This window comes from Diceros bicornis, chromosome 6 (assembly GCF_020826845.1).
Source record: "Diceros bicornis minor isolate mBicDic1 chromosome 6, mDicBic1.mat.cur, whole genome shotgun sequence".
Classification (NCBI taxonomy): Eukaryota; Metazoa; Chordata; class Mammalia; order Perissodactyla; family Rhinocerotidae; genus Diceros; species Diceros bicornis.
Window position 1 is genome coordinate 87,677,972 of NC_080745.1, and position 27,385 is coordinate 87,705,356.

General features: G+C 56.2%; 1 protein-coding gene across 6 annotated transcripts in view; it reads right to left on the reverse strand.

Moving 5' to 3' along the window:
* CTBP2 (C-terminal binding protein 2) overlaps positions 1-27,385 on the reverse strand; it is a 163,880-nt gene that overhangs the window by 10,457 nt on the left and 126,038 nt on the right. For all 6 annotated transcript variants that reach the window (XM_058544251.1, XM_058544249.1, XM_058544254.1 and 3 more), the window contains 2 exons: positions 4,794-4,948; positions 4,277-4,421 (listed from right to left, as the gene is read on the reverse strand). In XM_058544251.1, the coding sequence (XP_058400234.1) occupies positions 4,277-4,421; positions 4,794-4,948 (300 nt within the window). The remainder of the gene's footprint in view (positions 1-4,276; positions 4,422-4,793; positions 4,949-27,385) is intronic.

Sequence of the window (27,385 nt, forward strand, 5' to 3'; positions counted from 1 at the left end):
AAACCACCCCAGATCTCAGGCAGGAAGGGCTGGGCATTGACCTTCCTTGGTGGGAGGGTGTTTTGGGGAAGGAATGCGAATATCTGCCAGACATGGGAGGGGTGCAGGCATGCAGAGGGCCAGGCTGGGAACAGCCCCTCCCTGCTACCCCACAGGCCTACCCCCCTCCCCCTGGCGAGGGCTGGGATGCAGCAGAGAGCAGAAGGGCCTCACCAGGGATGGGGGCCTGTGTGTGTGTGTGGCGGGGGGGGCGCTTAGAAGCCAGGCTGGGGTCTGCCAGTCAAGCAGCTTTCTGAGGAAGGGCATAGGTGTTTGGGTGGCATGTTGCCCAGCTCAAACTGCTCCCTTAATCCCAGGTTTGGGACCCCAGGAGGGACACCCAGGGATGCACGGCCGGGCCACGGTAAGGCAGCCCTGCATTCCTCTATCTCCTCAAGTTGGGGTGTGGGGCACAGAGTGCCACGGCAACTGAGGCTCCACTGGATGGGAAACAGGACCAACGGAGCAGCTGTGTCGCCACCCCATGAGGGCTGCCCTGAGGTCCAGGGTCTCAGTGACCCCTCTCAGGAGAACAGACAACTCAAGAGAATGAAAGCACCCATGAGCACATCATTCCACACACCCCACATGGCCACAGCCACCTTGCAGGGGATACGTGTTTTACTGAGATCTAGGCTGACAGACTTTCCACAAGCTAGAAGTCAGGAATTTTGCAGAACACCCACAACGTGGCCTACTTCATTTGAAATAACCAAGCACAAAACTTGGGCTAGACTAGAAGCCATGGCATTATTGGATGGAGGAAGATGCCAGAGGTTTAAGAAAATCTGTTAGCAGTTGGGGACAATTTTCATTCCTCTGAGGGGTTCCATTTGTTCTGGCTGAAGCCCAGCGGGAAGGCCCAAGAGCAGAACAGCTGAGCGTGGACCTTCTGCTGTAACTCAGCCAACTGCCTGGGCCCAGGGGACTGGCTGCATCCTGGGAGATGAGACGAGAGGACACTGGATGAGAGAATCTGTGTGAAGACGTGAGATAAAGCACCACATCAACCCACCCTGGGCATGAGCGACTGAGGGGGACACCTCTCAGCCTTCATCCCACAGCTCTGGAATGGAGCTCCTGGGCCTCCAGTGCCTGTAGGGAGAGCCCAAGACCAAGGAGTGGGAATGTGGGCATGGGCTTGGGTTGGATCAAGGACTGGGAGAGTGTGTGCAGGGGCTTGGGTTGGACCAAGGACAGGGAGGAGGTGCTGCTGGCATTGCTCGGTCCATCCTGCCTGGATGGCATCAGTGCCTTCCTCCAGAAACTCCACAGCCTGATTGCCCTCTTGAGGTGGAACTCTTTCTAAACCGTTCTTCAGGTTGGTTGGTGTGGTCTACCTTTGGCGTGATTCTTCAAACACCATTAGGACCAGCCTCTAGCTCCCACAGAGCAAGACTGCCAGCCTCCATGGACCCCAGGCCCAAGAGCTGAGCCGCTTTTTCTCTCACTGTCAATGCTTTTACTCTTTGCTGTAACCCCTTCTAATGGGATCAGACTGGAAGTCAGATAAACGACCTTGAGAGGAGGCAGGCAGAGTGAGAGCAGGCATGTGGTCGGGCTCCCTCGGCCTTGGCTCTCGAGGCCTCCAGAGACCTCCCACCCCCTGCTTCTTGCTGTTTTTGGGGAGACACTGCTGATGGAGAGAATCCCTCTGCTGGCTCCAGGTACTGTCCTCGCCACCAAAGCCAGCTCTTAACACAAAGCACGGACTCTCGCTCATCGTCCCTGAGCTGGAGGTGGGTGCCCGGGCCCCTGGAGGGTTCCTCCAGTGTGCACTGGAGAGGGAGCTGCCCCCCAGGAACAAGACCCCTTGGGCCTGACAGGAACCCCCTTGTGGTGTTCGTCAGGAGGGGCACCCGTGCAGCCGCCCGCTGTCCTGCCCTCGTCACAGGTCCACTGACTGAATGACCAGCGAAGTGCACTCGGAGACAAAGGATGGCTGGACAGAGGCCCATCTTCCTTCTCCACATCCCACATTTGAAAACTGCCCTTCAAAATGGCCCAGCAGATGTCTCCCAAGCAGCCCCCTTATGAGATTGGACCAGGACCAATAGACATGCCACCGCTGATATCCCTTCCATGTTTTCCAAACTCGTAGGCCCTGGTCGTCTTCGGTGGGTTGCGGGAATCCTGGGAACACAGCCTCTCCCCTGGGGCCTCCTTGCTGAGTGCAGACACGGGGCTGAGTGGGCTGAGCACCGTTGCTTTTTAGGGAAATGAGGTTCTGCCCTGGGCCCGCCCTGTCTGTTCGGCGAGCTTCTGCAACTGGAGAAATGGAAAGTTTCACTCACGAGAGCCTCCCATCTCTCCCTGGAAAGAAGTGACTGGTTCCTGTCGAGGAAGCTCAGCATTAACACCTCACACGACACTGGGCCGCTGTGATGCCAGGGATCTGTTTGTGAGGGCAGACATGCTGCAGGAACGGGAAGGTGTGTGAAGGAAACACATCTGAGAGCCCTCGGTGCGTTACACCGTATTCTCTGTCGCTCTTCAGACTTGGGATTTCAGCTCTACCAAGAGCACAGAGAACATTTGTTTTCAAACAAAAATATTCTTGTTGGTGCCAGGGAAAAAAATGGAAAATTTTAGTTTACATTATGCATTCTTCCGAAGGCTCACATCCTCCCAAGTTTCTTTGCTGCAACAAAGAGGGGCTGAGAGTGACGCTGAGGCTGGAAGCAAACGCTCGGGGTGGATGCGGGCAGCCATCACTTCCCCAGACCCCAAAGGGAGGCTGGAATCTGACGCAACCCCTTCTCCGCCTGTATGGGGGCAACTGAGCCCCCAGAAAAACCAGGTTCAATCTTCTGAGCCACATGCTGCACAGCTCCCCCTTCCAGGAGGGGGAGGGAAGACAGCTCCTGGGAGGAATGGCTGCCTCCTGCCTTTTCCTTCGGGGTTCGCCTGTGGGGCAAACCCGACCTGCTGCCTCCACACTCCCAGAGAACCTGTCACTCTGCAGAGCGCCTGGCGCCATCACGGGGAATCCAAGGGGACTCAGCTCCACTCAGGCCCCACCATGGCCAGGCTCCCCTGCCCTGCTCTTGCCCCCAGGCCTCACTCACCCTGCGGGTCACTCCCAGAGAACCTGTCACTCTGCAGAGCGCCTGGCGCCATCACGGGGAACCCAAGGGGACTCAGCTCCACTCAGGCCCCACCATGGCCAGGCTCCCCTGCCCTGCTCTTGCCCCCAGGCCTCACTCACCCTGCGGGTCAGGCATCGGGGTGCTGCCCCAAATTCAAATGGGGGAACTAACAGCTAAAACAAACTCTGGGCCCTCACTCGAAACCCCAGGCTGGGACCTTGGAGAGGCTGAAAAGGGCAGGTGGGCATCCGTGGGCTGCGGCCGGACTGTCAGATGCTTGCAGCTCCTGCTCAGATACGACGCCGATATGACCATGTGAGGCATCACACACGTCCAGCCTGTCCTGTCCCTGGAGTCCAGGGCCCTCAGTGGGTGCTGAGAGGCTGATTCAGGGTGGAGGTGGGCGGGGGGGACGGATAACTGGCCCACAGACCAGGCCAGGCTGCCGTTAGGCCCATGGGGACCTCAACAAAGTCCGAGGGTTGGGGGCTATAAAGGCCTGGGTTCCTCGCCATTTTGAGGTGCCCCTCAGCAGCCTCCTGGCTTTGGGCACCTCAGTGCTTGGCAGGCAGGGCACGGCCCCACACACCCAGGTGCAGGGCTAGCATAGTTCAAAAACAGAGCAAGGACAGTGACCAGAGGGGCTCGTCTAGATGGACCTTCCTGCCCTCCAAAAGACAGCAGGGCGGCCCGGGGACCCTTGCTCTCAGTGCTCGGCTCCTTGAGCCTCTGCAAACGCTCTGTGCACGGAGCCCACACCAGGTGCTGTGACAGGAAGGCCACCACGCCAGGGCCCTCGGAAATGGCTCCACTGCAGGACTAGAGGAGACCCAGAAACAGAGGCTCCCCACCCCCGGAGCCCTGAGCTGTGCACCCAGCACGGGTACTTCAGGGTAATGGGTCCTGCCAGCCAATACTGCCGTGTGGCCACTCACACGGTCCCCTTCACTGGGAAGGGCCCACGGCTCGTCTGGCTTTCGGGTCCTTCCCAAGTGAGGCAGCCCAGCCCGGCCAGCATAGGTGGGGCCTCTGAATCCAGCAGGCACCCTTCTACCTGTGCACTTGGGGGTGTGCCTGGCAAGGTTCCCTCTGAATAGCCACTCTGTGGTTGTGGGTGTGTGAGCCAGTCCCTCTGGCCGCGCACTCACCGAGCTCGCCGGCAGCCTTGATGTCAACGTTGTCATAGCCGCTGCCTATCCGCACGATTACTCTCAGGGCCTTGAACTTCTCCAGGTCCTCCCTGGTGAGGGTGATGGTGTGGTACATCATGGCGCCGACAGCTTCGTTTAACACCTGTGGCAGGGCGGGCAGAGCACAGGTTGGAGGCCCCTCGTCACCCCTGAACCCACAGCAGAGGATTTCAGTAGGAAAATGACCAGCTGAAGACATGGTCTGGGTGTGACAGTTCCCCCCAGACAAGTGGCCTGCGGTTGTGCTTTGGGGGCCTGCTGGTGATTCTGGGCGACACAATGGGGTATGGGGATGGGACAGGGAGGTCTGAGGAGGTGACATTTGGGGGGCGGTAAGAAGAACTAGCCAGGGGGAGATCTAAGGGTGGAAACAAGAGGAAACCCATCAGGATGGCAGAGCATGTACCTGCTGAATGCCAGCTGTTGCCACCTGACCTGGGGGCACTTGCCCTGTGGGGCGGGGTGGGGGGCCCACCTTCTCGTGGATCTCCTGAGTGGACTGTGCATCACAGAAGGCCACAGTGGCCAGGTCCTTCAGAATCGGCATCTCCACGGTGCAGTCTCTGCCGTCGAGCAGCGCCACCAGGGGGCGGGGGTGCAGGGGGCCGTTCATGATCTGGGGGCGGATACCTGCGAGGAGAGGAGGAAGACTAGGTGAGTGGACCAAGTGGCCTGTTCCACATACCATGGGACAATGCGATGAGGCGCCAGGTTGCTTCCACGTGCAGGGGTTCCCAGTGAGAAGCCCCTGCCCCACTCCGACCCCCACACCTCTCAGGTCTGCAGGACTCCAACTGTCGCCACAGCTCCCTCCCTATTTCCCAGGCTGGCAGTGAACCCATAAAGTGGTGAGGGGTACACCCTCCAGCCCTGGCTCCCCTGTGCTCAAACACCACAGGTTACTCTGGAACCGTCAGAGAAGATTATGGCACAAGGTAAGGAGACTGAGAGGGAACATCTGCGTAGCTCATCTGAACTGCAGAGGGTCAGATACTGTCTGCTGGGCCTGTAGGGGGTGGGGGTCCAGGTGGGGACCTGGGCCTCCATCAGTGACCTCATACGTAGCCACTGTGGGGCTAACTCCATTACCACATGGAACCCAGGCCAAGGAATCTGTTCAAGCACACAACTGCTGCTGGCCATCCGTCAGCCCCTAGACCAGGACCAAGGCCCAGAGACCTTCGGGGCACATGAAGGGGCCAGGACCACGGCTCCCCCGAAGCTGGAACGGGCTCCTCCTCTCGGCCCCTCTGCCTCCACCTAGCACCAGCTCTTGTTCCAAACAAACACAAGGGAGGGACATGTCAAGGTGCCTGCATCCCGCGGGAGCTGCCTGGAGAAACCCCTGGTGGAAACAGGCTCTGGGCACAGCCCTTGGCCACCCTCGCCTTGGCTAGTCCGAGGCAGTGGAGAAGGTGTGCATGAAGGCAGGCGGCTTGTCCGGGACTCAGGAGAACAAATGGAATTTCTCAAAGGACCACAGAGAGAGCAGCACTCATCAGGTACCAGGACCAGTCAGAGTGGTCATCCGTCCTGGTGCCGCCCGACAGAGATGAAGGACACCCACACCCACAGCTGCAGGGGCCCCAGGCAGGGCCGGTCCCCCCACGCACTGCCTACATGCAGGTTCTCCAGCTGTTCCATGCAGACCAGCACAGCTGCTTGCAGGACGCTCAACAGGGCAGTGGCAACGCCTCCAATCCCAATGAGGAAGGAGTGTCTGCCCTCTGCCCCATGGACACACCATGCGGTGTAGGCACAGGGCAGATGCACCAGCCCAGGAGGCAGACAAGAGCCGCAGGCTCTTCCTCCTCGGCAACAGAGGAGCAGCATTTTCTCCAACAAAAGCATTCCCTTCAAACTCATACCCCGGAAGGTGTTGGATTTCGTAGCCTCTCCTGACTGCCTGCCCCAGTGTCGAATCACCGTGACCCACCCCCAGCCTCATGAGAACCACCTCTGGGCTTCAGGAGGGACCGCAGCACTGAGACGGCCAGGCGGGGCAACTTCTGCTTTCTCGCCGAATCAGCAATGTTTAGTGTCACAGACGACAAGCAAGAACCAGGCAGCTTTCCGCGTGTCTTAAGCTTTCAGACGTGCAGATAAACTCTGATCGTGGCCGCTGCACCATGGCCAGGCCAGCCCGTTCTGTTTCCTTCCTCCCACACAGAATCTACTTGTCCTCTTCCATGATGGTCACCTGGGCCACCGGGCTTGATGGGGCTCCTGTGGCCCCTGCCAGGAGCACGTGATGTTCTCGGGGCCAGTCAGCCTTTGTGTGACCGCAAGGCGGCGGGCGCAGGCTCCAGCGGACAAAGCAGGAGCCGTCTGCCCAAGCTGCACTCAGCCGTGTGGCCTCCACCTCTCAGCCCGGAACCACCCGAAAGGGGTCCTCTCCTGGCAGCCTAAAATGGCCGCTGGGGGGCCACTGGGGCCCCAGATGTGTGAGGCCCCTACCTGACCACCAGGACTCATTTCCCAACTAGCCACACACTTGAGTAAGAAGCTGAAAGAGGAAATCCCCTGTCTGGAGCTGCGTCCACGTTCCCATTCGCACTGCACAGTGTGGGGGGAGGGCGGCCCCGCGGTGCCCGCGTGACTGCCGCGCGGCAGCCTCTGCCCCGGGCCGGTGCCCCCACGCCGCAGCTGCGGCATCACAGGACAATCGTCTCTTTGAGCAGAGAAAAGGCTTTTGTCCTGGCTTCAGAATGGGCTGGAGTGGCTGGGGGCGCAGGTGACCTCTGGGTGGCTTTCTCTCCATCCTGGACTGGGGCACACAAGTGACCGTGGTCCCTCCCAACCTGTGGGGCAGCCGAACTCCTCCTGCCTCCCCAGCACCTGGATCCCCAAAGCAGGGCATTCAAGTGAAGCTGAGCCCCAACATCTTGTGTACTGGGAGAGAACAGGGGCTCCCCCCACCCCACATCCTTACCAGTCCTTGACCCACACAGCAAGTGGGGAGCAGGGCACCGAGGCCGTTTGTTATTGGGGGGCCAACGAGCCCAGCCCCCCGCTAGTGTTCCTCTTGGCCAAACTGGCAGGTCCATCACACGAGAGGCTGAGGCGGGTGTATGCAAACAGGGAGAAGGTTCCCCCAAGACCAAGGGCGACATCTTGAGACAGGACCCTTGGAGACGCCCCTACCCCCACTCTGCAGAGAGGGAAGGGAAGGAGCAGTAATTTCACATGCAGTCCTACACTCTCATTTCACCCTCAAGACAGCACTGCCATCCCCTTTAAAAGATGAAGAAACTGAGGCACAGAGTGGAAAGGAGGTCGCTGGAGAAAGCAGCTGAAAGGTGGGGCAGCCGATGGCAACTCGGGGTCCACACACTAAAGCTCCTGCCTCTGCCTTTCCCCTCTGCCAAGAAAATGGGGAGACAGCCAAACCCCAAAGGGCCCGTGCTCCTCCACAGATTCTTCCTTCCCTCCCACACCTACTACGAAGCCCAGGGTCAGACTCCCGTGGGACACCCCGACCTGACTCCCAGGGGTGGTGCCAGGAGGGTTAATCAGACAGCATTTGCAAAGTTCACACTAATGATAAGAAATCCAAGTTGTTAATTAAAAAGCAACCACACAGGAAAACGACAGCGGCCACAGGCAGGCATCTAGCGCCATCCAAGGCATCTGGAGAGGCTGAGGGGCCGTCACCACAAGATGTCCATCCACAGCATCAGTGCATGCATCCCGTTACCTGGGAAACAAACTCCAGGTTGCCTAGCGATTGCCTCCCTCCCTGACTTGGGTCGCCTTTCTCTTTGGCAAAACCCACCCTTTGCTCTAGTTGAGGCTGGGCATGCAGAACGCAGCTGAGGCTGGTCCATGAGACCCACATGCTTCCTAGCCGAGGCGCCAAGCTCGGATATCAGCTGCAAGCCCCTTACAGCAAAGCAGGAAACAGCAGTGCATGAGGGTCGTGCTGCTCAGAGGTGCTCCGACTGGGGAAGGATGCTGAGCAGGGACAGCTGGGTGGGTGGTGGAAATGGGTGAGGTTCACACGTGTCCTGCGTGAGGTGCAGGGACCACAGGGAACCCAGCCTGGGGCTGAGTACTAGGCTCTAAGTGGGCTACACGAGACCCTCAGCACTGAAGATGAGAGAAAGCTTAGCTGGGCCACTGCCAAGGTTGGCTTCTATAAAGAAAGGGACCATGCTATAAACGCTAGCTCAGTCCCAGAAGGGATTTGTCCACCTGCACACTGGGGAACTCAGCTAAATTCAAGCCACCTTGCCCAGCACCCACTGTCCCTACACTCTTGCTGGAGTCAGGGGTAGAGGTTCCCAGAAGACCCAGGAAATGCCAGGGGGATGAAGCTGCAAACAGACTTTCCATCTCACTTCACATTAATCGACACATCTTTCAATGCTGCTGACAATGTGAACAATTTTTGGTATGTTAGGACATAACCAACACATTATAGATTAAAAGGTATGTATATTAAGACGGCACATAACCCTTTAAAGGGACTATGGGAAATGGGGTACCAACTCAAGGGCTGGACCCCAGGCCTGGAGGGGGTGCCCTATTTCCCCCACAGTCGGGGAATTTGGGAGAGAAAGCCAAGGTACAATGTTTCATGAGAATTTACTAAAAATGGGGGTTTGTGATCAAAAGCTAAGCTACCAAGTACTAACTAGATACTGCTCAAACCCCAAGACACACACCCCACAAACTCCAAGACTGACAAGAATCCCACAACGTTGCTCTTATTTCCATTTTATAGTCAAAGAGACAGAGCTAAGGGTGACCACATACCACACCATGGAACAACAGGGGAACAACTTGCCTCACACAGTGCCAGGGACCCAGCGGAGTCCGAAGAAACACCTGCTGACGAGGGCCAGAGGGTCCTGGTGGCCCTCTAGTCAAAATGACTATTTCCTTTCTATAGTCACCCTTCCCACAGATGACCTTGCCCTATCCATTTCAGAACAATTCCAGCTGCAATTGGACACATCACGGAAAATATATCTGTGCGTGACTTGTAACAACTTGTCCAGCATCGACTTTGCAGGGCAGAAAGCTCGGCCAAGTCCCCTGGTGTCCCTTACTTGCTGGTTACAGGCTTGCCTCTGCACAAGCAGGGACATGCTCATCACCAGGGACGAGCGCTCCAGCTCGAGGCCAGCTCCGACGTCCGGCCCTGGGCCTGATATTGCTGGGAGCTGCAGCTGCACTTAAATAACTGTGATATTAGAGACACTCAGTGGAAAACAAAGTCGACACCAGGCGAGTGTTGCTGGAGTTTTGTTAAGAGCAGCCAGTCGTCCAGGAACACCAAGTCCAGTGGCTTCACGGATTCCAAGGGGACAGAGGGGTTCCCCAGGGAGGACACGGGTAGCTCTCTGGCCACCCAGCCTCGATGTCACCTTGAACGGACAACAGCACCAGATTTCGTCTCAGGATCTGCCTCTTCCCCAGGCAATGCAAGCTGACAGGGCTGTGGTCAGCCGAATGGGATGTGTTCCCCTGAGCAGAGTGACCGAGGGGGAAACGGGCTGACCCTGCCACACAAAGCCACCCTGTGGTGTTTCTGAGACCGATTTTCTGGCCTTTCTGGACACTGTGAATTCAGCTGACATCCTTCCTACAGAACTATGCGTTGTTTTTAAAGGTCTGAGTTGGTTTCTGTTGCTTACAATTCAGGAATCAGACTGCCTCAGGGACATGATTTTACTGCTTTCAGGATTTCAGGAATTGAGCAGTTTTACCCCAAAGCAAAGTGGCTGCAATAATCGTGTTTGACCCAGCAGGCTGGGGCCTCGTTTTACAATTGACCAGATTTTACGGAAGCATCCCAATACTGCAGCAGCCTTGAGACACCTGTGCTGGGCCAGCCAGGACCTCGGGAAGACAGTCACATGTGCAGACTGCTCTGCACAGGGTCACCTCCCTGCTCGCCTGACAGAGGCTGGCCCAATATGCAGGGGCTGCCCCTCAAGGCCCCGACAGGCCGTGCACGTAGGCTGAGACCAAGGGGAAAGGACCCGCCCAAGCAGCCCGAATCCAGGTGAAGATCCTCACACAGCTCAGGAGTCGGAGGACACAGGCCTCACACGGGGACCCAGCGGCAGCCTCTGGGGCCCAAAGGCAGCTGCTGGGATTCTCAGGGCTGGCACCAGCTATCTTGACAGCTGACACCAGAACAAGTACCTGGAAAAGTCCACAGGAGACCCACGTAGGCCTTAGGAAGATCCAAGACAACATGCACCGCCCTACATGCTTAGCAAGAGGCCCTGGACCCAATCAACCAAAGAGGCATCAGTTCCCAGGACCTGTGAGGTAGGGCAGCCCACGTGGTTCCTATCCTCCCGCGCAGGTGTTCAAGGTGAGGAGGGGAGATGCAGTCACACGAAGCCCAGAGGTCCAGAGTGGGTGGAAAGGGACACACCAGACCCACACCCCCAGCCTCTCCGGCCTGGACCCCCTCACAAGGGTCTCATTATTCATGTCTCCCACCACCCCAAGAACAGATTCCCCTTAAATGTAGCTTCTCCCCAATTACAAGGCCACTTCACTACCTGCAACCCAGTACAGCCCAACCCCATTGGCTGGGCTCAGCAGGCCCGAAGTTTAGGAGGCCAGACACACAATCAGATCTAGGGCCTGGTAAGGGGCATATTTCACATGCTTGCTTTTCCACATCGAGAGCTGAAACTCATCACTGGGGCCAAACCAGGGACCCGATGCTGACGGTGGGACATAAATGAGCCCCTACTCGAGACTCGGTGTTACACTTGCAGACACAGCTGTGCTGAGGGGTACACCCATCCATTCCAGTGCACGAGGTCGCAGAACCCCACCCCGGGAAAGAGGCCACGGAGCCTCGTGCTGAGGTGAGAGACGCCTCTCTTGCTTTATAAACATGTTTATCCAAGTTATGAAAACTGTTCTAAAACCGTCAGACACAGGATCTCAACAACAACAACAAATGTTCTGCATTGGCTGGGGTTTGTTCAGAAGGCAGATCTGGAAAGTCAGCAAAGGCATGATGACTGTCCCCCCATCTCTGAAGACCCCAGGAAGGTGTCCCCCAGCACGGCAACTGTGGAGAGGGCCAGGGTCCACAGGCAGCTCCCCTCGCCTTTCACGAGAAAGACCACAGGAGCAGATGAGGGTGAATGGGTTGTCCAGAGGGTGGCTTGAAGACAGTGATTTGAAATAACACGTGTGTTGCTAAGTGTGGCACTATTCTAAGGTTAAAAAAAAAATGTGCGGTTACCATTGGAAATCTCATCTTTGTTTCTGTGTTGCTGTCTGCCTTTTCATGCAGCAAACATGCTCTGCTCCGTGGTGTCCCTGGGTGCCTCTCCCAGGCCAAGCGAGCTGAGTCCACCTCCTTCCCATGGCTCTGGGGCCGCACTTTGATTCTGAAAGCTCGGTAATGTGCAGACATACAACCCCCCCAGAGGAGAACCCCACGTTCCCGGGCTGCCTCTCTTCTCAAACCTCACTTTTCACCCCAACAGTTCCCCTGCCCCCTGCTTGGCCCGAGGGGACGCAAGCCCTTTCTCACTGGCCCAGGAGCCTCGCCAGAGACTCTCCGGATGGGTGAGCTGACCCAGGAACGGCGCGCTGGCCATCGGGGGCTGGGAAGGAGCAGTTTCTGGTTTTAGGTCCAGCATGCAGCATGCTTCCTGGCTGGGGCAGAAGTAAGGGTCAGTCATGTGAAATGAACACCGGCCCATGGGCATTCGGCCCGCTTGTCGGCTTTTGCAGGCCGAGGCTGCCCTCTCCAAAGTGGACCCTCAGACCTGGATCCATCCTCACTCCATCCCAATTCCTTATCTTCAACAGGCTCTGACACGGGGGACCTGGTGTGGTCCTAGGAACCCAGAGAGGGACAAGACGTGGCTGCTCCCTCTAAACGCAGAGGGAATCTGGCTTAGGGAAAAAACAGCTTTCTTCAAGGTACTCCAAAAGTGGGAACATGAAGTAAGATTTAATCAGGGCCAAAATGTGCAAAAATTCAAAATTCAATGAATGGCTGGAGATGAACTGCCATTATGACGGAGCATTTGCGACTGAAGAGGAGGAGAAAGTACGGCAAACCTAGCCAATGAATGCAAATATGCAACCCCTTTTCTCTTTCTGTGCTCATGACAGACATCACTAATTGATCCCCGCACTCTTTCTGAAGCCAGGACTCTTGGCCTCAGAGTCCCTGTTGACCCCAATGCCCCAGAGAGCCGCCCTGCAAGGCTGGTTGAAATCTGCCTGCCATGCTTGAGTGAGCCCACCCCCTCTTGGAATGGGTAAAGGCAGGTGAAGGTCAACGCTTCACACTTGACACGAACACTGTGAGCACGGAAAGAAGGAGGAGAAGCAGGAAGGCCTCAGAGGAAGGAAGCAAAGGTCCATGACCCCAGGAGCAGACCACGTGTGCAGCTGCACCTCCCGTACCACCCCTCCAAGCCTGTGACCGGGACCCAAGACCTCTTCAGTTGCTCCAGCACTGCCCTCTGCTCTGCTAAGGGGGGTGGGCTTCTGGAGAGGAAGGGGAGAGAGACCCCAGAGTGGGGCTGGGCTCCCTGGGGAGAGCCTCGGTTTGTCTCTTCCTCTTTCACAGCGGGGAGCCTCAGCTGCGCCCCGCAGACTGTTCAGTGACACCCACCTCCCCTGACTAAGCCGCTTCCCAGTGTGCCTTTGCCGCCCCACCCCCCGGGAATGGCCCTGCGCTTGGCTCTGAACAGTGGAAAGCAGCAGAAGTGAGGTGGCACCACTGCCAAGGCTAGGCCTCCTGGGGTGGGCACTGTGCCTCCTACGTTCACGCTGGAACCCGAGACCCCCGTGCTGTGAGGCACCCGGGAGGAAGGACCAGAGGGTGAGAGGCCCAGCCTTTCCGGCTGAGGCGGGGGAGGACCCGCAGACTGTCTGCTGCAGCTGAGCTCAAAGCTGCCTGCAAGCCAGGAAGGTCTGAAGCAATTTGTTACGCAGCAATAGCTAACACGCGCCCAGGGAGGCAAGACCAAGATCAGCCCCCACTGTGTGCTCTGTGACCAGACAGACAGCATGGACAGATGGACCCATGGCCGATGCTGCAGAAACCCCTGAAGTGCGGCCCCGAGCCTTGCCAGGACAGATCAAGGCCCTGCATTTTCATTTTTTGGTGAGGAAGATTGTCTCTGAGCTAACATCTGTGCCAATCTTTCTCTATTTTGTATGTGGGTCACCACCACAGCATGGCTTGATGAGCAGTGCATAGGTCTGTGCCTGTGATCTGAAACCGCGAACCCCGGGCTGAAGCGGAGCATGCGAACTTAACCGCTATGCCACTAAAGGCCCTGTATTTTTAAACTCAGAAGCGAGAGCTCCTGGAAGGGATGGGTAGGGGCCCCAAGCAGGGTTCGAGCTGTGGACAGCTCAGTAGTGGGAGTGGTTATCAGAGCATCCTTACATGAGGGCTAGAGCCCCTTTCTCCATCCCTCAGTGATGGATGAGGCTGCTTCACCACAACAGCAGACTCGGAAGGGCCCTTCTCCAAGGCCTGTCCGACGGAAGGCTTCAGGATTCTGGTGAGGCCTTTTGAAACAGAGTTCCTCTCTTTTCACTTTCCCGGATAAACCCCTGCTCTCAGACATCTCCCTGTAACATGCTAGAACCCGTCTGATGCTAAATCTTAGGGTCAGGTCACTAGGAGCCTTGTGTCAGAGATCTCTCTCCCTCTGGACGGGAGCTTTCTCAACTCTTCATTCCACCAGTGGGGCACTGAGGCCCAGGAAGATGACAGCATCCACGGGCCCACTGATGGGTGAGCAGTGGTCTGCGAGCAGAGCATGGCCGGCTAATCTGAACTCTGCGTGTCACCACACTGGGCCATCTAGGCCCTCGCCCAGCAGAACACTATTTAACTCAACTCTGACTGAGGGCTAGCCCCAAGCCAAGCGCTGGAAAACAGCAGGAATAAAGAACAAGACAGAACCACCTGGCTTAAACCAGCACAGGGGGAATAAAAAGGAAAGAATACTTTCTAAAATAAGAAAGTGGTGACGGCTCCGTCCTCAGCAGCTATAGGCATTGCCCAGACTTCCTCTAGTGATGAGTGGTACAACCAGGTAGGAAACAAGCTCAACACAGACACTGAGCACCCAGTCTCTCCTCATCTAGGAGCATCAGCCACCTGAATGCGGCCTGGTCTCCCATGGTCAGGGTCTTCCACTGAGCTGTGAACATGAAGAAGCACTGCACCGTGCGCGTTAGAAGGGTGAACGGCGCAGGCCTGCGAGCTACATCTCAACCAAGCTCTTAGGAAAAGAACAAGTGTGGGGAAACCTAGCCTTGCCAGCCCTCTGAGCACCGGCGGTTGGGCTGGTGGGGGTGGCCCACCCTCAGAGGGCTCCCCAGAAGGCTGGGTGGGCCCCACGGGGCCTGGTTTTAAACCGCTCCTCTGCTTGATCTTAGCATCCTCTGCCAAGTCAGCTGGAGGCTCGGTAGAGAGACGGCCATGAGAACGTGCGATAGGTAGATTAGCTTCTTAAATAAAACATGGATATGAATGAGTCACGGCCCTCAAGGAGGCAGCTCTCAGGCCACCCCCCTCGTAGCTCAGGTAACAGCTGGACAGAGAGCGGGCTGAGCAGGAGGCTCACAGACTCCCACGTCTCCACCCTACCAGCTGAGCGAGGCTGGTGCCCCTAGGAGCCTGGGCCACTGCCCTCCCCACCCCCATGGCTTGCTGGGTGACCGCAGTGTGTGTGTGTGCGCGCGTGCACATGCACGTGCAGCGTCCTCTGTAGTGGAAGCAGACATCTAAAGTCGTGCCACACCATCTAGTTAAAAAGAAAAGAAGAACTTTTGTGTCTCCAGAGAGACTAGCATTTGCTGTCACTTTAACTGGTTCCTTAGAGGAACCCAGGAAGCTGTCCTGGCAGCCTGCACTGTGCAGTGTCCATACCACACCAGGGACCCTGAACGGAGAAAAGCGACAGACACTTTCTCTTTTCCCAACAGAGCTTAAAATGAAAACAAAACCAAGAAGCACTGTATCACTTGTCTGAAATCATCCTCTTAGACACTTGTTCACTGGCCACGTGGGCCGTTTACAAGTCCAGACACCGCCCGCTCTGCTGCGCTGGACATACTCTTCCCAGCGGGGCTCCTGGTTTTCAGTGTTGGGGCTCCGTCACCCTGACCAGTCCCAATGCAGCCTCCTGGGTTCCCGGTGAATCCCTTTGCCCCGAAACAGCACCTGATGTTCTGGAAGGTAGGTGCTTTCCACCGAGGGTGGGTCAAATACCACCCGCTCAGACCCTCCCGATGGACCAGGCCCAAAAGAACCATGAAGGACGTCACCGAAAACCATACATGCTTCTTGGAAGACACTTCACAGAGAAGCAGCCAAGGACATGAGGCTCGGCTTCTATTTTTGGTAAAATGTGATACATGTTGTGCATTTCCTCAAAGGCCCAGCCTCACATGGGTGGTCCTGAGCACTGGAGAAGGGAGGAGGGGATGGAGGAGCATGGCCTGGGTGCCAGGGCTGCAGACACTGGGCTTGGGGAACAGCCGACCCCCAGGTGCGAGGATCCACTGGCTCCCTGTCCAGGTGAGGTTACACAACTTACCTTCCCACTTCCCAACGTGGGGAACAGCCCCTGGAGGGGCAGGTGATCGGTATCTTATGCATGGGGCTGGGGACCACCTCAGCTGCCCCTTCTGAACACACATCCTCTGCACCTCCTTTGCAATCAATGGCTCCGATGGAATCCTCCAGAACGTGTTCTCTTACTGATAGGCATGCCAGGGGTCAGATGACACTCCCAGCCACCTGTGTCTCCCCCACGCCCTTCCTCCTTGTGGCAGCTCCTCCAAGCCTCTGTTGAAGAGATGAGCCTCAGGACTTCACCAAAGATTACAGCTAAAAGGTAAGAACCTCTTAAGGACAAAATGGGCTTCCAGGAGACTAGCTGAGAGGACCCTGGTGAACAACTCTGCACGTCTCAACTTCTGTGAGGGTGCTGACCACAAAGCCAGGGCTCAGCTGGTCAAGCGAACTCCCTGCTCCGTGGCCAGTGCCCACCTTGTCTTCCCTGGCTGCTGGCCAGTGGTTCTGCACCACAAGGAGGCTGCGACCAGCCCTGAGGTAGGCGTGGGCATCCTGGGCCTGTTCTCCCCGGGGGTGGCACTCTTTGGTTCCAGCTCACATCCCAGGAACCCCGAGATTCTGATTCGAGGGTGTGGCTTTCAAAGTCCTGAGCTGCTCTAGACCCAGGTGGAGAGACCACCAGGAATACCCACCCTCTGCTCAGCTTCACCTGCAGAGTAGAATGCTGTCCTCACCCAGGAGGTCTCCTCCGCCACAGCAATTAGACCAAACTCTACAGTGATGTGCCTGGAAGCTGGGACACACCTGAGACCGGCCTAAAGCTGTAAAACGTTAAGTCACGTGGCCGGCACCACGGACATTCCTTGACTGATTCTCAGTATTTTATTACATCAATAAAATCATCTGTGCACCCAAAGCTGGAACACACACGGAAACCAAGGTTTGGGTAACTGGGGGTGGTAAACAGGCAAAGCCCCCATACTGTCCACGGGGCCCCATGACATAGAGCCCATCCCATCGGTCCACACCTATGTAGAAGGCCTGCTGTGCTGGGCACTTCTCTTGCACTTTTTCATTTAAACTCTTGTGACAAACCCCTATGGGAAGCACTGTTCTGTTTCACCAACGAGGAAGCGGAGACTGAGAGGTGAGACAAACTTGTTCAAGGTCACAGAGCAAATAAGTGGTGGGGTGGGGACTTGAACCCAGGTGCAACCCCAGGGCTCACCACAAAGCAACTAGGGACAGCCACCCCATGCCCACTCGTCACTCCTACCTCCCTGGGGACCAGGTCAACTCAGCATACCTTGGGCACTGGACACAAACGTCAGGCCTGGCCCGGGGCCCGTCTAGTCTGACGAGACAGGTGACCTCACCTTGATGGGCTAAGGGAAGTCTTCAAGCTCCCCTCTCTGACTGCAGCACTGGCTCTCTATCAATTATAGACACTCGGCTTGAAATTCACCAAATCAAGAACCATTGCCTGGGGTTTCTCACCGTCAGGGTGGACCCTTCCCTTTGGGGTCACTCTGGATTTTGTGGCCCGAGAACTGAATCATCAGGGTGGTAACTGTCATCCTACGTAATCTTGCAGCACCACGGAAGAGGCAACAACCCTCCCTCCTCAGTATCTTCCAAGCTGAGACCCCACCCAGGGCCCACCCCAGTTCTTCCAGTCTGCTGGTTGCCCCTGGAGCCCTCAGAACCATGGAGACTGGAAGGCCACATCCATGCAAGTCAGAGAACCCCACAGGACGGTGAGCAACCTGCGAGTGCACGGTCTCCAGTGCCCAAGCCATTCTCAGGAACACACGGTCACTTCTCAAAGTGCCCTTTGACCCAACACGCATCCATAGACCTGGCTGAGAAGAAACCTGCTGCAAGAAATGTTAACTTGGCCCTTGCCCTCGGCCCCTAAAATCCCAGGCTCCACCGACACCTGCTTTTCCTTAGAGGCAGCACCATGGTGGTGGCCTCTGTCCCGTGTCCCAGCTGCTTTGCACCTTGAGTCCGTGGGCCTCTGGCTGGGCAGGGCCTACCGAGGCTCTGGAGAGCAGCTCGGGCTGGGAAGGAGGAAGTGCCTCCCCCAAGGCCTCGGGAAAGAACAAGCTTGAAGGACCGAGCTTCAATCTGTTCAGGGCCATGCGGACGGGACAGTGAGAGCTGGGCCTCTTGTGTCCAGCCACCACCAGCAGCCGTGGTCAGAGTGGAGACCACAGTTCTGTCTCTTCTAAACTGTAGCTAGAGAGATAGTCAAGCCACCAGGCCTTGTCCAAGAGGACAGAGCTGAGAAAAGCAAGTGTTTGCTGCTCAGAGCTCCCACACCAGGCATTCTCCTAGGGCAGGGTGCTCACTGGTCACCACGTGTCCGTTTCCTTGGGCTTTCAATTAGACTGGGGGAAAGGTGTTCCACAGCCTTTGGCAGAAGCTCTGGGCAACCTAGCTAAGCCTGGAATAGCTTCAGAGAGCAGTCCCCAGGAAAGCCACCTCAGTCACCTCCTCCCGTTACCGCTCTGAGATTCATTGACCATTCAGCTCATTAATGGTGCTGGACGAAATGCCAGCAAGGTGGGAAACCAGCCTCGCGAGTATGTGACCAACACAGAAGGACAAGCCAGCCACACCGGTGCTGACACAGTCATTGTCTTCTCTCTGGATTTCGCTTTACCACCACAAGAGCCCCATCCCGGATGGGACAGCAATCGTTGGTTTTCACATCAGTGCAAAAATCAGCAGCAACCCCAGGTGACAAAGCAAGGAGCGCAGTCTGTTCTTCAAAACAGAGCCTTTCCCAAGTGTCAGGTTCAGAAATCTGCACCCTCAGGTCGGAGCAGCCAACGCGGGATGCAGTGCTGTGTGCGGCACGCAGGGCCTGCTTCCCGGGTCTCTCCCCGCCCGCTCCGCTCGAGCCCTGGGGAGGGCGTGGGGACAGCCCAGACCCGGTGGCCGCACTTGGCTGGAGGCTGAGGGACAGGCTGTCTGGGCGCCGCCTCTCTGCCTCAGGGACTCCCAGGAAGGGGCCACCCACCACTGGGGTGTTGCGTTTGAATATTTCTCACGTTCTAAGAATATGCCCACGGCAACAACAGAAGAGGATGCTTGAGAAAAACAGGATGAAATAAAGATGAGAAAAGAAAGAAGGGGCACCAGAGGGGTCTGGTGGAGGCGAACGCTGCCCGCGCACTGGCCGGCTGCCTGCGACTGGCATGTGTGCCCGGCTCACGCGGGGCAGACAGGACTGTGCAGGAACCCCAGGAGGCCAAGGTCAACCCACCACCACACGGACACACCTCCCCGACCTCTTTCCACGCGAGCATTAGGGGGTCCTCCCACCAGGCAGGGGGGCTTCGGCACAGTCTAGGGGGAGAAGAGGGGTGAACTGTTTGGGGCACAGCAGGGCCAAGGAAGCCCTTGGAAGGGTCCCTGACCAGGCTGAAGACACCCCACTCTTCTTGAAGTCTGGAAAGGCCTTTCCTTCCAAAGCACAGGGAGCAGCAGCGACCAGCACGGTGGGTGCCCGGGCGTCCCATGACCCTGGAGCAGCCGTGGAGTGCCCCTGCCCCTGCCGGCTCACTTCAGCAAGGGCCTGCTGGGGCCACAGCCTACCCGTCCCTTGGAGAGCAGGCCTGCCCATGTGCGCCCGGCGGCCTCCTGGGTTGCTGCCTCAGCTGTTGGCTCATCCCCTGGAATCAGATGGAAGGACTCCATGGGCACTCCTGAGGAATGGACAACACACCTCCTCCCTAAAGGCCCCTGGAAGAGCCTGGCAGACCCAGGCTTATTCTTCTAACTGTACTGCCTGGGCCAAGTGCCCATAAAAACAGAATACCGCTCTGCTTCTTAGCCATGGCAGCCACCAAGGCTGAGACGGAGACGGAGGCCCAAGGCTTTCAGCAAACTCAGTTTTCATGCGGCCCTAAAATCGAAAAGGAAAGTGATTCTTAAGGACCCTTTAACAGGCTCGCTCTCTGGTGGGCCGGAGGCCAAGCGCGCTGCCCTCGGGCCCCAGAGTAGCCAGGAAGCTGATTTTCTCAAACACAACAGCTGATGGGACGTCCCCTCCCTGCTCTTTCCCTCTGTAACTTTTTCTTAAAATATAACCACTTGTAAAGCGTTCTAGGCTCAAAGCCCAGTTCACAGGAAAACACTAGAACCCATCACAAAGTCACATTAATTCCTTCAAATGAAAAGCATCTAATAGAAAAATCCCCAGCGGGGAAGCTGGTGGGGTTGTGAGGTCAGCTTCGAGCACTGTGGACGGAGCAAGAACAGACTGGCCCACGCTGGGCGGCTGGCGACAGCATTCACCTCTCCAGGCAGAGCCCCCTTCAGCTGAGAAGCATCGCCACTTCTCCTTGGACTCGGCGACCCCTCCCGAAGGGCCGGCCTGAGGAAGGGGCAGGCACTCTGGGGAGGCAGTCACTGCCAGCTCAGAAGAAGCCCAGCCCACCCGAAACCTGCACATCTGAGCTTAGCAACTTCTACTGGATGAGGTCTTGGCGAAAATTTTAACAAAAGTTAGATGACATGCAGGAAGCTCCCCGAGGCAGCTGAGCCTATAAACAGGAAGGTGCAGGTTGGGGCATGGGACGAGGAGGTAACGTAAGACAGCAAACTACAAACACAGAGCTGATGCTGCTTCTTTGGACAGGTGGTCAAAGGCAGGGGAAATTCACCTTGGGATCGCTCAAATAAAGCTTCTGAGCAATGGGCTTGTCAGTCCCATCTTATGCACAAGGTGAATCCTTTCAGTGATCTCATTCCCCTCTTTACTTTTGTTGCTAGGAAGCTCAGAGTGAAATTCCTTGTAAATAGGACTGCAGGGAATGCTGTGTTCTCAACCAGTTTCATCTTTTCCTGCGCTTATGTCTCTCCATCTACTCAATTTTACCTTGTGTGTGCTAGAGCCATTCCTGTCGGCTAGGCTTAAACTTAGGACCAAGAACTTTAAATTCCATTTAATCACCCGGAAGAATTAATTTCCTTAACTCTCCCAGAAGGCAGCACAGTACAGAGGAAAGGGGCTGGGCTCTGCAGCAGAGCAGCCTGGGCCCAAGTGCAGCCCTGCAGGGCACCAGCTGGGAACAGGCGAGCACCCAGTAGGTGCCGATGGAGCCACACGTACACTGAGCTCAGCCATCTGCAACGCCTGGGCCAGCTCACGGCGCGATGAGGTCCTCGGAGCCTTCCAGGGGGGCCCATCACCCCAATGTCACACTTGGGAGAAGTGAGTCTCAGAGCACCTCAGGACTCCTGCTCTGGAACCAGCCACTTCATCCTGCTTCCTCCTGCTGACACGGACCTTGGCTCCAGCACGGGCTGGTGGCCCTTTCCCCGACTTTATGTCACTATTGATTTCCCATGTTGTCCTAAAGTGCTGTGCTTGGTGGTTCATCACGGCGCAGTGACCAAGCACAGGTTTGGAGTCAGACAGGTTGGCTTCAAGTCCCAGACCTGCTGTGTGACTTAAGGAAGAGTGCTAACCTCTCTGAGCCTCAGATTTTTCATCTTAAAAGGAGAAACACCCAGAATCTTCCCAGGAATTCAGATGGGATCAAGCTTGTCAAATACTCTAGAGTGGTGCGCCCCCCAGCCCTGCGGAGGCGACGTTTTTGAATCAAGTCAGTAATGGGAGGACCCACTCCCTGCCAGCACTTCCCGCACATGTGACTGGAACCCAGGAGTCAGAGAGGGTTCCTGCTACCCTCCCGCCCAGCGATCACAGCCCGGAGCCCTCGTTTATTTGTACAAACTCTGCACCCGAGCTCCTTCTCATACGGCTCTCCTGGGTTCACACGAGTTGTTCCACTTACATTTGCAAACCGTTCCTGGGATCAATTCTCAACTGCTCTCAGGAGAACGTGTCCCCAGAGCCGCCCACCCTCTCGTCGGGGACGGGCGTTTACATTGGCGTTTCGATGCTCTCCTAACAATTTGGCAAACGCTGTTTTATTCATACGCCGCACACTGCCGTTTGGCTAAATTTAACTGCAGCAAACCTTCCTGTTCCCTGCGCAGTGGAGGGAGCAAGTAAAAGTGAACAGTCTTGTTTTTTTCCCTTTACTTGAAAAACAACTGGCAAGTCCTTTGTGTAAGCCAGCTTCCGAGGGGGTAAAACACACCCAGCAGCAGCAAATAATTCAATGACATTTAGGTTCTAGATCGCTCACGTGGGCTAATCAGTTATGGATTACAAGTATTATTTCTCTTTCATCAACTTAAAAAGAAAATCTCCCATACACTAGCAAGGAACCTGTGGAACAGCTTTAGAATTCTTGCCTCATATCCTCTTGGGGACAAGAAATGGGCTCCAAACACCTGAAAATCTTCCCTGTTAATATATGTTGGTTTTCTCTTTTAAAAAATTGTCTGTCTTCCTTACGAGGCTGGTTGCCAAATATAGTACGTCTGGTGTGCGGCTCCACCATGGGGCTGGTCCCTCATTCCCCATCTTTCAGCTCCCTTAAAGCATCAGCTAATGGTGCTGTGACAGCTGGTCACCCACGTGCAACAGAACACAGCTGGAGTCCTGCCTCACACCATCTATAAGGTTAACTCAGAACAGCTCAAAGACCTAGATGTAAGAGCGCACACTATAAAACTCTTAGGAAGAAAATAGGCATAAATCTTCATGACCTTTGATTATGACACCAAAAGCTCAAAAACCAAAGAAAAAAACAAATAAATTGGACTTCAAAATTTTCAAAACGAAAACTTGTGTCCTTCAAAGACAGTATCAAGAAAGTGAAAAGAAACCACAGAATGGGAGAAAAATATTTGCAAATTACATGCCTGATACCAAAAGTTAACAAGGACTTCCCAGGCCCCATGGCGCACGAAGACCCAGGTCAAGCCAGGTCCACAAAGCCGAATGGAACTTGAAGAGCCCCAGGGTGGACAGTGGGCACTTGAGAGCAAGGGTCCTGCTGGAAAGTAGCGTGGTGAAGGGGTCTGTCGGCTTCTCCCTGCATTGGCCAGGTAAACGCACTGGCGCTGACTCCATCTGTGGATTCGGCTCAGGCCCTTGTGTCCTGCTCTGCAGATCTGCCAGGACAATCTGACCCGTGCCATGGACGCGACTGCCACCTCAGAGGAGTTTGGGGTGGGAAGAGATACCAAAACACAAAACTACTACTTAGAAACCAAAGCCGAGTGCAACGGGCTACTTCCTGCAGGCAGAGGCCTGTGACAGGCCCCGGTGGATAAGGCCCCACTCTTTCTGTGGGAGCTGCTTTCTATACCAGGAAGACGAAACGCCCACCTAGAGATGAGAAGGCACAGCCAACCCGTGCTGGGCAACTTTGGGCCCCTTCAGGCCACAGGAAAGAGGGTCTGGTGACAGGAACTTGAGCCGAGCCGGCCTGTGTTCTGGCTGCAGGCTCAGCTCCTTCCTCCCGTGACAACACTGATCAATTCCTTTAAACTAATTCACAAGAAAGCACAGTGAGGGGCCGGCCCCGTGGCTTAGCGGTAGTGAGCACGCTCCGCTGCTGGCGGCCCGGGTTCGGATCCCGGGCGCGCACCGATGCACGGCTTCTGCAGCCATGCTGAGGCCGCGTCCCACATACAGCAACTAGAAGGATGTGCAGCTATGACATACAACTATCCACTGGGGCTTTGGGGGGAAAATAAATAAATAAATAAAATTAAAAAAAAAAAAAAAAAAAAAAGCACAGCGAGGACTAACCTCACAAACCAGCTTCTCTGTGGCCCACACCGTTAGGCAGAAAACCTGCAACGATCTCGCAGCCCTCTGGGTGGTCCAAGAGCCCACTTTAGCTGTCAGGGATCGGGGGCTTCCTGGCCTGTTAGGCAAGACTGGGGTTCAAACCCGTGTTCCCATGTGACTCCCCAGACCACACTCCTCGTACGATCACTGACACACACCCCTGCACAGGGGGTCTGAGCCATCACGGGGGGCATGTGCTGTACAAGAGTTGAGTTCACAGAGATTCCCAGATACCCAGTTGTGTGAAAGGTCCCTTAGGCTTTAAGAGGACTCAGAGCAGCCCTCAGGTCCTAACACGGGCCGCAGGGCTGTCTTCTCTGGGCAGCCCGACCACGGCTCATCCTGACGCTGTCCTTCACGAACAGAAGCACCAAGTCCACACCCAAAACGTCAGAGGAGGTTACTTCGAGGGACCCAGAGCTGGGGGACAAGACCGGCCTCTGGGCCCCCCAAATGCCCCACAGCCCAGCATACTGCCTCCCAGCCTTACAAGTGGCCAAGTGACAATGCTGATGATAAAAGCACCATTTTCAAGTGAGCCCAGCCCCTGGCCAAGGCCAAGCTGGTTTAATGACCTCCACACTCAAGTTATTTCTTCCTGTGCTCACTGCGTTCTCACTCATGCCCACGAGGCAGGTTTAATTCCTTCCTCCTTTGACAGACGTGGAAATAGAAACAGAGAACTCAATGCACTTACCTGAAGACACACAGCAGGCTGTACACCCCTTAGTCACACATTCAACTACCTTATGTTCCTGGGCTGAAATCACATTCCTGGGGTCCATGGCTTTCCCAGGAGCCCAATAAGGAACTGAGAAACTCAGACTCAGCCCAATAAACCAGCTACAATAACAAAGGGCGACGCCAAGCTCAGGTTCTGAGTTTAGCTGGTAAGGAGGAAATGACCATGGTCCAAATTCTTCCGGTCACTGACAGGCAAGAGACGGTCGTTCCCACTCTGGGAAAACAGCCGAGTCAACAGTGATGGCTGGAACGACAAGATCAATCCAGCGAGCTCCCAACAGGGGGCAGGAATCGAGGGGGCCCTAAGAGGGCAGGGAATGGCCACATCCAGGGCCTCGACTGCAGAGGCCAGTGGCAGGGGACTGCCGAGGGGGCACCCTGAATTCGGAGAACAATGAACCAAAGCGCGACGTTTTACTCCAAACACGTGCTCAGTGACCAGCCCGAAACACTGACCAAGCCCAAAAGCAAAATGAAGGCCAGTCGATCTTCCCACACCGCTGGACATGCCTCAGGTGTTTTACCCAGAAAGGCTGTCAGCACCTTGGAGCACACGGCTCCTCCTCAGGAGCTTGATTCGGAAGGGAGGTTCTGCCAAGAAAAGGGCCCTGGCCAGAGGGAGAGGAGAGCCCCGGCTGGGTGGCCTCGCACAGCCCCCTTCCCATTCTAGGAGAACGGAATTTCTCAACCACGGAGGTATGCGTCACTCTGCACGACAAAATCCAGGAGACGCCCCAGAGAGGCACAAAGCAACAGCCAGGACCATAACAGCCCACAGGCCGTGAGCCACGCACACAGGTCCCCCGTTCCCTCGTGCGGTTGGGCAGTGTCCCGTCCCCTTGGCCTGACCGCGACGTGTGCAGTTTGCCGGCCATTCTGGAGTTCATGCCCTGCCCTCAGCCTTCCTGCCAGGGCACACGTGCTCCTGAGGGACGCTCTCCTGAGCGTCCAGGCTCCGAGGGGCCCCTATGTGTGTCCCTATCCTGGCCCTTGTTTCAGGTCGCAGTAACGCCCCCACCCAGCCCCCAGGCTTGGGTCTCGTCCACTTGTGGGTGCCAGGCATCCGACCCCAGCCCTGGCACACAGCAGCGGCTTGCTCAGTGCTGAAGGAACGAAGGACCAACGAACCCGCGCAGAACCACGCCCTGCCCTGCTCAGTGAGTGGTTTGTGTCAGGATTCCGGCCCTGGACGGCAGCCCGAGAGATGCCTCTCTACTTCCTTTCTGAGTCTCTTTAGCCAGACTGCACAATCTTGACATAGTAAGGCTCTTCAGTTGCCAAAGCTGGTGCATCTCCCTGCTGCTCTGCAGGGCCAGCTCAGGGTCAGGTCCCCAGAGCCGCCCCCAACCCCCAACTGTCCCCGAGTGCTGAGATGGGGAAGCCAACCAAGCCTACCCTTCCTGGGCTGGCTCTGCTTTGGGGGTGGGGAATGGGTGTAATCTGGGAGGGGCGGGGGGGTTCTTTAGAGCCTTGTGGTGGTTCTGCAGCCTCCCTCCAGACCAATGGTTTGAGGATCATCATCCTCAACACCAGCGAACTGCCTGCTCCCCTACCCACCTTCGTGATAGCCCAGGACACACGAGGAATCACCAGGTGTGCATGGGCCCAACAGGACAATGCTCTATGGGGATTCTGACACGACTACAGTGTTCTTCCGGGGGCCCTCCTACCCAGGAGACCAGGTGTGCACACCCACGGCGCTGCCAGCCAGTGCCACAAGTTCAGCACCACAACAAACACGCCCCGTGAGCGATCAGCTCTGGTGACAGATCACCACCAGCAGCCTCCTCCACAGCCCCAGAGTAAACAGGCCATGGACACCGCCTGTCCTGTCCTGAAGGCTCCTCGGGCAGCACCGCGGGCAACTAGATGGCTGTCACAAATGCACTTAATAAATCCAGTTGCATCCAGAAAAATGACTGGAAGGAAATGGAAAAACCCCAGAGAGAGTGAGCTGTGGTTGCACCTCTCACACGTTAAACTGAGCACAGGGTCTGCTCCTCAGCGGAGCCCCGGGCAGCCTAAGTGCTCTGTCATATCGGGGGAGGACAGCAACATGAAAATGGCTGCAGCACTGCTGTTTACATGACGTGCCCTGCTGAATCCATCAGGGAGGGCTCTCGCAACAGCAAACCCTTGGCCGTGGTCGGCACCATGTGACACGGGGGAGGGGGCATTGCTGGGTTACAGCCACTGCCGGAAGGTTCTACAGCTTGTGCCACAGTCACCCAGGTCAGTGTGTGAGCAACAGCAGATCCCCCAGGTTCTGATGCTCACGCAGGTCTGACATGCAGCCCACTAATCCTGCGTCACATGGGCTGGTGGCTGCACGAGGGTCCCTCCTCGCCTGGGCACCCCGAGCTGCCTGGTCCACGGACTAACACACAGGAGCCTCTTATTTCCACCAACATAAGCCAACCCAGCTGAAGCAGGTAGTTCAGTTCACAAACCAAGAACAGCAAATGTATGTTAAAATACCCAAAGCACAGAAAAATAAAACCAGGCACTTAAAAACAAACACACAACCCACTGTAAACACACAGATTGCCTCTCCAAAAGGAAAGAGGGCAGTCCACTGCCTAGGCATCCACTCCCTGCCCCTCCAGATCAGAGGGAACCATTCGAGTTAGGTGAAGAGAAGACCAAAACGAAATATTTATTCATGCTGGCTGTGCCACGATGACCGAGGTGGCTAAATCTAGATTTAAAGACGGCCATCTCCCATTTCAGCCCAGCTCAGCAGCTGAGCCAAGGTGGAGCTCCCGGCACAAGCTTTGGGTTTCTAAACTTGAGGTCTGTGGGGCTTTCCTTAAACGTAAATGTTATCCTCTTGGGGGCAAAGTGACTCGCCAGGAGCATGACTGTAGGTTCCAACAGATCCAACTCTGGCTGTTGATTCTCCTGCCACACAAAACACCATTATACAGGCGGAAAGCTCCCGGGAAGCCAAGCTCCTACCCCGAGCCCCCGACACACTGCTTTCTGGGGAGGGTTATAATGAGACACTGAACCTACGAGAAGGAACGAGGAGGAAAACGACAGCTAT